This window comes from Haliotis rubra, unplaced genomic scaffold (assembly GCF_003918875.1).
Source record: "Haliotis rubra isolate DU_JTF1 unplaced genomic scaffold, ASM391887v1 Scf48, whole genome shotgun sequence".
NCBI classification, from domain to species: Eukaryota; Metazoa; Mollusca; class Gastropoda; order Lepetellida; family Haliotidae; genus Haliotis; species Haliotis rubra.
Window position 1 is genome coordinate 2977424 of NW_025767168.1, and position 10508 is coordinate 2987931.

The window sequence follows — 10508 nt, forward strand, 5'->3', positions numbered from 1 at the left end:
TGGGATGCATGTCATCTATATTTTAAGAAATATACATTTCAAAAGTGAACCATACATATTATCTATATAGGTTCTTCACTCACGTTGTAACCTAGGGTGAAATTATGTCATTGTAAAAGGTTTAATCAAATAACATTAGCAGTATCCTCATTGAACTTACTTTTCAATTTGTTTTTCAAGCAATAATATATTTTATGCATACAAAGCCATATCACCAGTATGATTCATGCTATAAACAACTTTGTATAACATCGAAGGGAAAAACAGGATACAGAAGCAGTTTTGGGATATTTTCCTGAACGTCTTAAACATCGTAACGGTGAAACGCTTAAACACATCATACTATTCTTGCAGATATGGATTAGGGGAATACTGTCTTCAACATACATGTCACAACACAGTGCACCGCTGTAAAGGATTGTAAATGCTATTTTGACTAAATGAGGTCATCCGCGATTAGCAAGGCAAATGGAATGTGTGCTAAAGTTGTTTAAGAACTACTTAAAACAACAACGATTGCAACATTTTACTGTTATTCCAATAACACTACACCAAAATATAACCGACAATTGAATACACACCACTTTGACGATAGAGTTATAGTATCAATGTAACCAATTAACGAGAACAAATCCTGTCATGCTGATCAGAATGTGACACCCCCCGCGCACCTGTCGCAATAGACTCGTCCAGGTGAGACACACTCACCAAGATGGCGACCCAACTGCTTTTCAAACTTGGCTTTTTCTGCGCTATTACAGCGTTCCTGTTGATGTTTCTGGCTTTTGCTACACCATATTGGTACAAGTCATGGACCCGCGTCCACAGCCCGTTCTCCAATATAGGGTTATGGCATGTCTGTCTCGCGGGCTACATACAGCCCAAGGACCCCAACATGAAGTCCTATGTTGGTTGTTGGTGGATACACTCCTCAGAGTTCCGCCTTGTTGCTAATCAAATTCAACCACGTAAGTATACTTTCAAACGACATGTGCTTTTTCCTGTATCACTAGTCATCGAGGGTTCTATTACTAATACACAAATAGTCAATGCCAATGAAAATTTAGGAAATGTGTTTACCTGTGCAGGTAACTTCCGGTTTTGAACTTTCTGACATTATTGGAAGGTGAAATTCAGCAGACGCTGTTGATCGAAAAGACATCGAAGATATTTTGGAATAGTAGTAGTCCGACATACAGAAATTTAATAATGTAATAGTATTACAAAGTGTCAACAGTCTTGACAGTGAAGAAGGATATTTTAGGTAATCATCGTTCCACTTATCCAAGAGTACCAAAAGTGTTTTGTGTCCTAAATTATTGATATTATCATGATTATAAGAATAGGAATGATACAAGTTTTAAGTAAACGTTTGTAAATCAGAATGGTTACTCGATGGGGCTTCCAGTACTGAAGAGTATTACACATAACTGATAAGAAGGAAAGATTTCCGCCCGTAACCCCATATTTTTTTAATCATTCTATGCCTAAGAATATAGGCCTATGTTTTTTTATGAAAAGCCTAAACTTTAAACCTAACCCTAAACCCTAAACCTAAAACCCATCGCAATAATCCTAATCAAGTGAATACATTACAAGCGGGGGTTAGAGGTGGAACTCTTACCAATAAGAATACACTATTGATGCTCTTTTAAATCACGCTGGTGTCCCCTGCCGTGATATTGCTGGAATATTGCTAAAAGCATTGTAAAGCTAAACTCACTCACTCTTGTGAATCACTCACATTCCAATAGTAAACAGTAATTGTGTTAATTTGTGTTGTCTAATGTAACCTTTACTACTGTAACATTTTCACACATTGTTTATGAGTCAAGTACACTTTGCTACTTAAAGGAATGGCAACAAATTGTTACACTCTTATGATAGCTTTCTTATAATGCAGCATGGTTTAGAGGGATCCAAGCTCTGTCCATCTTCACGCTGCTCGCAAACCTGGTCGGGGGTATCTTGCTGCTGTTCTACTTGCCGGACATGATGTACAAGAAGTTGTATGCTGGACGTAGAGTGGCCATCCTCTTTGCTGGTAGTGTCATGGAGCTGATTGCAGGTAAATACTCCTCTTTTTCATTGTGTTCTGGTTAAATAACGACTGCTTGTCTGAGGCATCTGATTTTACTATGGGAGCCATGGGAGGCCCAGTAAGGCGCACTAGTTTGATGTGCTGAGTTGCGTTCCTAAGGCTTCAAGAAACCTAAGAATATGGGTTCAAATCCCAGATTCAACATAGCAATGATTTTGGGTTCGACAGCAAAATACCCATATTTATGGGTATCACCAAAGTCATCACTTCAGGCTTTTTTCCACATGGAACAGAGAAATGAATTAATACTGTTTAACCTTTTGTTAAATCGCTCACAGGTTTCCTCCCTTCGCTGTGTCACTATCCGTAGAGCAATCATCCTCCAATTAGATGGAACTTACTGTTAGATTACAATTATGGTTGAGCCAACCACTCTGAGACATGCCAATCAGTATTGAATCGGCAAGCCATTATGTTTAATTAATGGAAATATGTTACAATTCCATCCCCAGTAATTTAGAACAGTTGGTTGTTCCACACTATAGCATTGTTATAAGTGATGTGGTGAAGGTGAACGTGCTAGAACATGAGATATATATATATATATCAATCAGTCAATTCTTCATTTAAGTATGAAGACCACTGAGCCTAATTATTAATTAATTATACAACAATTATAACTAAATGTTTGTAATGGAAGTGTATACGGAAGCATATGCCTCACATTGCTGCGATACTTTTGTCTAACATACTGTCGGAAATAGAAAAAAAATGTTTTTAGGCTGTTACTCTGTATCCCCAAAATTTACACAACTGCAAATAGCATATGTCGAAATAACCCACTTCGGCCTAAATTGGCATTCAGTGGGATGCGCAGTAGGATATTCAGAAAAGCATGTTTACTCGTAAAATCGGGCAAAACTTAGAAAAAATACGAATAGCTGCTGAAAACAATAGATCAGACTATAGATGGCAATTAAGTCGCTCAGCCTGGTATGACAATGGACTGTCGACTCACCTGGTGTGAAATGCATGTGCTGCCTACAGGTGCACAAGGGGTCATCTCAAAGATATTTTGTGCTTTTTCATGTGTGTTGACTATGCCTCCTCATGTATTGATTAACATCTTACGTGTCTTTCTTTCATAAAGTTTATGTTGACATATGTAAAAGAGTTTGATACATGATAACCATAGAAATGCATCGTATTAAATGTCTCAAAATATATAGGTGGCATGACCACCCGATCGCGAAGATCGACAGGACTCAATATTATTTGTAAATTGTTATGGCATGCCGTGTACTTCCCCAGTATAATTACACTAAGGGATTATCTTATCTTAGCTGATATCTCTATCCCCCAGCCCGACCCCAACGGTCGTCTCCGACACCCGTCCAGGTTTTGCTTTTGAGACGAACCCTCCTATCTGTTTCTTTTCATAGTGACAGTGAGACTGCATGGTAGCTACATCCTTAATAGTTTCAGCATGAAAGTTATATTTTTACGCCAGCTATCGTTTATAATGAAGCTACGTCTAATTTCAAATTGGTCATTTAAAAAGTGTCCTTTGTAATACAATATCGTCGCACACTAATTTGCATAAAGCCATGGTCTGTTCCAAATAAATCGTTTTGGACTTAGAAAAAACCGCATTGCTCATTTCTGCATTAATCTCTCCTCAGTAAAGTCCTTTTGTCTACGTTTCCTATGTCCCTACCACTGAGACTGTAGTTAGGCCGAACTTAGTTTAACAGATATTTCACACTTGCACATTTCAACTACATAAATTGTAGAGATAAATGAGAAAATACAGTTTTTGTCTATTTCCGACAGTACTTTAGCTATGATGCCTCCAATAAACAGCTCAGAATCCCATATCTCCCCTTGCAGCATTCTTGGTGTTCATCATCGCCCTTGTGTTTGCGGAGATGGCTAATGACCCCACCTGGATGCCACGGCCATGGATGAACTATCTGTCTTGGAGTTACGGTCTGTGTGTCTTGTCGGGCTTCTTCTCGGCCTTCGCTGGTATGTTCACCTTCATCATGGGCCTCATCTTCAGGGACAAGGAGCGTGGTATCATCGGCAGCGACACTCTGGACACTCGACTGGAGCGCATGAAGCAGAAGGAGCTGGAGGTATTGCCAAGATAATTTATGTTCCACTAATTCATAGTTTGGTGACTATGGTGGTGACTTGAAGGGTTCTCGAGAACAATTTGCCTCCAGTATTATGCTCTTCTTGTTTGGTACAGTAATTGAATAGAGTGATCAGCTGTATGACTTGATTGGTCATATGACTTGATTGGTTGTATGACTTGATTGGTGGCATGACTTGATTGGTTGTATGACTTGATTGGTTGTATGACTTGCGCATGACTTGATTGGTTGCATGTCATCCTTACTCAGTTCTGTGGGACATCACTGTCAATATTGAAAACTGTTTTGTCTGAGCCAGACATGATTATTTACAGGCTGTTATTGCATGGCTTGAGTACTGCTGGCTGCAGTGAACAAACAAACCAGGGACTTACGATATCTGGAAGAGGTTCGTCACATTGCAGTGTCAGTCCCTCAGTCGTGCATGGTCCACTGGCGGGAGGTTGAATTCTGCCGAAATATTGCCATTGTCACTTCCTCAGTTCAGCTGAATATAAGATTCAGCCTCACATAATCCTAATGTTTGTGTAGGGGCTTTTGTCAGAGGTTTTAAAGGAAATCTGTTATTTCGACCCTTCATTCAAAATGGTTATGACAAGAGCATGATTAAAATGATATCACAAGTATAAATACTATACAGCAAGATGGTATATACACTGACTCTTATCTTGTCTTCATATGTGAAATACTTTAATTTCATTGGTCAATGGGGCTTTAACAAGTCTCCGTGTCACCCCTCCCAGGAGGGTGACAACTGGAAAAATATTATCCGCTGCCACGGTAACCGCCAAACTCTTTGTCGAGAAGCTGTATTGCTAACAATTGTATGACATCATAAAATGACGCATGCAGTGTCCGGAGTTTGAAAACCGTTCGATTAGCTGCTTTATTTAAACTATTTTATACATTACGTCGTTTGCACACTCAACTTAAACATTATTAACCATTTTTATAGCAGTGTTAAGCTTGTCAGAATATGTCTCACCGATTTAAAAAACCCAGTCGAGAGGCAGAAGCCATTTTGTTTACATGTCATATAGTCGGTAGCGATATTTAAAATAAATAAAATGATATTTTACACATTTAACATGCGGTAAGATAAATACGTTGTATGCTTCTCCCTCGGGTAATACGGTCTGATGTACACCCTTTGTAGCAGTGTCATCCCTTGCCTACCGGCTCGGGTGACACTGCTACAAAGAGGCGTACATCAGACCATATTACCCTCGAGAGAAGCATACAACTTATAATCAACAGACATTAAAATTCTGTCATTGATAAAACCTGTAATTCTTGCAAACCTCTACCTTTATTACATGTTTTAGTAAACTATTTTCTAAATATAATCAAGAACTTCACTGAAGAAAATAAACATTGTGCTCTTTTAATTGACATTTGAATGATTTTTTGTTACTTGATTATTGAATGTATTAATGAGGGATTTATATTTTGTCTTCAGACCTTTTCTTAATACCCTCTTTCTCTTCAGGCTCAGAATCGAACTATGAATGGTCCTCCTCCATCATATAGTGGCGCCGAGCCTGTGGGTCAAGGTTACCGTGACCCAAGTATGGGCTACCCATCAAGTGGTTATCCATCAACTGGATATCCATCAATGGGTTACCGTGACCAAAGTGTTATGGGTCCACCGAGTGTTGGCGGTTACCGTGATCACAGTGTTGGGGGTCCGCCGAGTGTTGGCGGTTACCGTGACCAACAGAAAGAATATGACAGCGGTTCCATGGCCAGTAGTTATCGTGATGAGAAACCCAGACCCTACCCTGAAGGTGAGACATTGAGGCAGCAAGTAATTATGTTGACGACCCTGCCAGGTTCCCATATTGAAAGGGTTGTGTAAACCAAGGTGGTTGTTAGTGGGGACAAGATGGATTAGATGAACAGGCTTGGTGGCGCTGTTGATAGCGTGTCATTGTACTCTGAACTTGTGGACCATTGCTACTATTACCTTTGCGTTCTTGTTTCCATTACCTTTCTAGAACTGGTCATCAGCAACCCAATTGCGAAGATCGATGCTCATGCTGTTGATCACTGGATTGTCTGATCCAGACTCGATTATTTTCAGACCGCTACCATATAGCTGTAATATTGCTGAGTGCGGCTTATAACTAAACTCACTCACCATTTGACATCATGGCACGACCCAGTATTCTTGTTGTTGACAACACAGACAAAGATACAAGGTGCGTTAGACTTACAGAGTTAAGGTAACTGATGAAAGGTGGTTTTGGGAGCAGGCAGGTAGATGCTTGACATTGTTGTTTGACTGATGACCATTGTGTCTTCAGTTCACCAGAGAATGGCCCATGGTCAGCCGAGAGGGGCCCACTATCGTCATGGACCACCCAAGATCGACCAAGGCTACCAGGGCCGGACAGGAAGTGATAGCAGTAATATGGGTAGCCGTGGAAAAGTGGACGAATCCGTTGTGTAGAGGATCAAACCTCTGGTGCTGGAACTGGTAAGCAAGAAAACCTGATCATTGTAGACGCTTTCAGAAACTATCACAAACTCAAATCAGTGTTAGAAATACATTTGTGGGTACAATGTTCCATCTCCTCTTCGACATAATCATTGATACAGGCACAGGTATGAGTAAATGTATTTCAGACATGAAACTATATGAATTTTGTTTCATCATATTGAGGGGGCGGTGGGTTAGCCTAATGGTTAAAGCATCCGTGCACAGCAAGACCCAGGTTGTATTCCCCCGTGGTTTCAATGTATAATGCCCATTTCTCCTGCTGTTATTTTGCTGGAAATAGAGTAGTCACTCTTCATATTGAAAATGTTTTTGTTTTTGTGCTTTCAGTTTCCTGTAACAAGTCCATGATATCTGCAAGAGGCTGCAAGTATGAGGACAGGTTGCCATTGTAAATAGCTCATCATTACACACACAGAAACCAACATGATTCATAGACACGATCAATTTCAATTTAATGCTCTATCACAATTTAGCAAGTCCCATGTATATGATGTAAACAATATTTCTCATTGATACTTTTAAGTTGTGACTACATACTGCTTTTAGTAAAATAAATGTACAAAATGTAAAAATCAAATATGTGTTATGGCAGATTTTATCCATAGTTTCATCTTTAGCCATGATCTTTGTGCTGAACTTACAAGAAAGAAAATGTTTCTTGTGAAGATACATGTCAGGCATTCTTGCCCCTTCAATCCTGCTGTGAATCTCTTAACTGATGTGAAAATATTTAATAAGTTCCTTGTGTCTTACCAGAAATCCCAATGTGAATTAATCTTTTGAGACTGATTCAGATTTATTTGACTGCCAGGGCTCCAGATAGGTTTTTGACCCATTGTGTTACAAGTCAATCGCATGTCACATAACCACCTAATGTTGATGTATGTGAGAGTTAAAATAAGCGATATGTTGCACATTGGAATTATTCACTGCAGTTCACGTACATGCATACAATGTGTGAGGCCCATTTCTGGTGTCCCTGCCCTGATATTGCTGGAATATTGCTAAATGTCATCATTGATCAATACTTGACAGTGCTGTCAACTAGTAAAACTAGTAAAATAAACCTAATTTACTCTTGGCTGTTAAAATGCTAAAATGAAAAGATTGCAACAAAATGTAAAAATCATAGTAACATCCATATCCATTGTAAATACCACTACTTTTTAATCATTGTGTAAATTGGCTACATTTTCCTTTTAAGACTCTACCTATGTAATATGTTTTTGTACAACATGAATATTTCTTTATATGACTGTATATTTTTGCATAATAAAATTTGCAAAGATTAGTCACTCTGTGTTTTAATTATTCGTTTTTAAGACGGAGAAAGGGTGTGTGGGTAGCCCAATAGATAAAGCATTTGCTTGTCTCTCTGGAGGCCTGGGTTCAATTCCCAACATGGGTACAGTGAATGAAGTCCCTGCCATAATATTGCTGGAGGAAAGCAGTGTAAAACCGTACTCACTCTTCAGACTGGACTTTAAATGGTTCTTGGCCGACATTCACAGAGATAGCCCATAGGATTATATTAAATGTTGCGCCAATTGGTGCTCTAGCATTGAAAAAAAGAGCCATTGCATGTTTTAGTGTGAATGGCGCAATGGCGCTTGCCTGGCTGAAGCACTGCACATCCTAAGTGATATTTACACGTTACAGTTTATATATATAATTTCTCTTTTATTTTGTATATGATATGTAGTTGCATTGGAATCAACTGCAACAATATATGTATGAACTCACCGTAATGGCTTAAAGATAACAATGACAATATTTCATGAAAATCATGGTTTATTGAAGAATCAGTTTGAATTGAATAAAATATACATCCATCTTATGTCTTCAAAAATGTGATTTCTCTCACAAAATTATACATTCTGGTCCCTTAGCTATGCAAACATATCACAATTGTACGATATTTGCATTCATAAATTGCTTCACTAATTGACTGATGATGTGTCATGCTTGTCAGTACTGAATCTCCCACTCCCAGCCCACTATTTTCCCATCCCTCACTGGGGGAATGGGGGCTAAAAATGGTCCAAAAGAACTGACGGTAGTTGACTTGATGGATTGGGTGATCAGGCACATTGACTTGGATGAGGGTTGTCATTGAAGAGTTACAGATAACTTTTTGGGTCATTGAGTTATGTACTCGCTTGTGTTCATCTCAATTGGGTATCCTAATTTTCCTTCGAGTAACCAAATATATTGTACCCACCTCAAACCAACTCAATTGGGTATTTTGCTATTTTCCATAAATTTGTATAAAAATAATAAAGTTTAAATGTTGGTTTACGTGTTTGCTATTCATATTTGATCTGTAATATGAGAAACGATAAGAAAGACTGCAAGTAGCCAGTAATTCACGTGTGAAAATAAAACATCTGAACAGAGCTCCAGATAAGCTGCGTATTTGTGTATAATACGCAATAGAACAGTTGAAATACGCAAGAAAAATAAATGCCAGCGTATGAAAAAACACTAATTATTTACGTTTACGCTATGTCCAAAAAAAGAATGCGTATTTAACCAACACATCACAATTATGTTGGTATCGTATCAATTCAAGCCAATCGAAACAAACTTTTCCATCTCCAAATAAATATTCTTGAATAATTCTAAATGCAATAAAGATGCCCAATGCAGATAGAATACCAGTCATGGTTTGTTAACCCTCCACTGGTTGGCCAATCTATAAATAGCGACTAATCAAATAGCTGTTTCCTGCGTACATGTCCTGTAAACAAAGCAAGCATGGTCGAAGCTTCCACACGCTCAAAGTAAAATATCTAGGGTTTTTACGCTACATACAGAAAACAACTTCATTAGAGGACTGCTAGATGAATAAATATTATGCTGTGTTTCTCAATCAGAATCAATTCCCCGATGATATCTTAAATGAACTTGTAACATTAGCTGTTCGCGATGTGGAAGTGACACCGGATTGATGCTCACAACATCAACCACCTGATTGTCTGACATAGACTTGAATACACTAACATACAGCTGGAATAATGTGTGCAGCACTAACCAACAACATCAACCACCTGACTGTCTGACATAGACTTGAATACACTAACATATAGCTGGAATAATGTGTGCAGCACTAACCCACAAACACAGTACAGCCATGTATGTACACACTGCACCTTATCAACATGTCAGGTTCAGCCATTACATGGGGTGGCCTAGTGGTTAAAGCGTTTGCTCGTCATGCAGAAAACCTGGGTTTGATTCCCCACATGGGTACGATTTGTGAAGCCCATTACTGGTGTCCCTTGCCGTGATATTGCTGGAATATTGTTAAGAGCGGCGTAAAACCGAACTCACTCACTCACTCACTCACTTTATCAACATGTCAGCTTCAGCCATTACATATGAAACATGGTTTGAGCACCTGTAGAATTATCTTGTAATAGAAATTCTAGAAAAATGGATTGTCACCTTGATTTCGGATTTCAAGTTGTACAATAATGTACTTGTACACAGCCTGGGCTACAGAGGTACATATAAGTCACAATACAATCTGTTTCACAATACCCCATTTCATTAAAATCAGACCTCTATGCTTGCTACTGCTACACAAACCTTTAGGTCTGATTTTAACGAGACTGCACAGTGTCTGAACACAGATACAGTACATATAACAACATATTTGGTCAATAAAACTGCAAAATATTTATAACAAATGATAAAAGCTGGAAATGATTTTCAAGATATTTTTAAAGTCAACTTGTTATTAAACAAGTGTATCAGAATGATCACTGGCTTCGTAATGCAACATCAGGAAACAGATAGTTCC

General features: G+C 38.6%; 1 protein-coding gene across 1 annotated transcript; it reads left to right on the forward strand.

Moving 5' to 3' along the window:
* Nucleotides 1-679: 679 nt before the first annotated feature.
* LOC124291040 lies at nucleotides 680-7994 on the forward strand. Its single transcript, XM_046727940.1, has 6 exons — nucleotides 680-968; nucleotides 1904-2068; nucleotides 3932-4179; nucleotides 5690-5987; nucleotides 6507-6679; nucleotides 7031-7994. Exons 1-5 carry the CDS (start codon nucleotides 713-715, stop codon nucleotides 6650-6652), a joined length of 1113 nt encoding a protein of 370 aa, XP_046583896.1. The 5' UTR covers nucleotides 680-712; the 3' UTR covers nucleotides 6653-6679; nucleotides 7031-7994.
* Nucleotides 7995-10508: the final 2514 nt, after the last annotated feature.

Bases quoted from the DNA above. Each gene is read 5' to 3' on its own strand.
- LOC124291040 (XM_046727940.1), top strand. From the start codon at position 713: ATGGCGACCCAACTGCTTTTCAAACTTGGCTTTTTCTGCGCTATTACA. The intron at 2,069-3,931 runs GTAAATACTCCT...CTCCCCTTGCAG, and splicing joins TGTCATGGAGCTGATTGCAG to CATTCTTGGTGTTCATCATC. The intron at 5,988-6,506 runs GTGAGACATTGA...TTGTGTCTTCAG, and splicing joins ACCCAGACCCTACCCTGAAG to TTCACCAGAGAATGGCCCAT.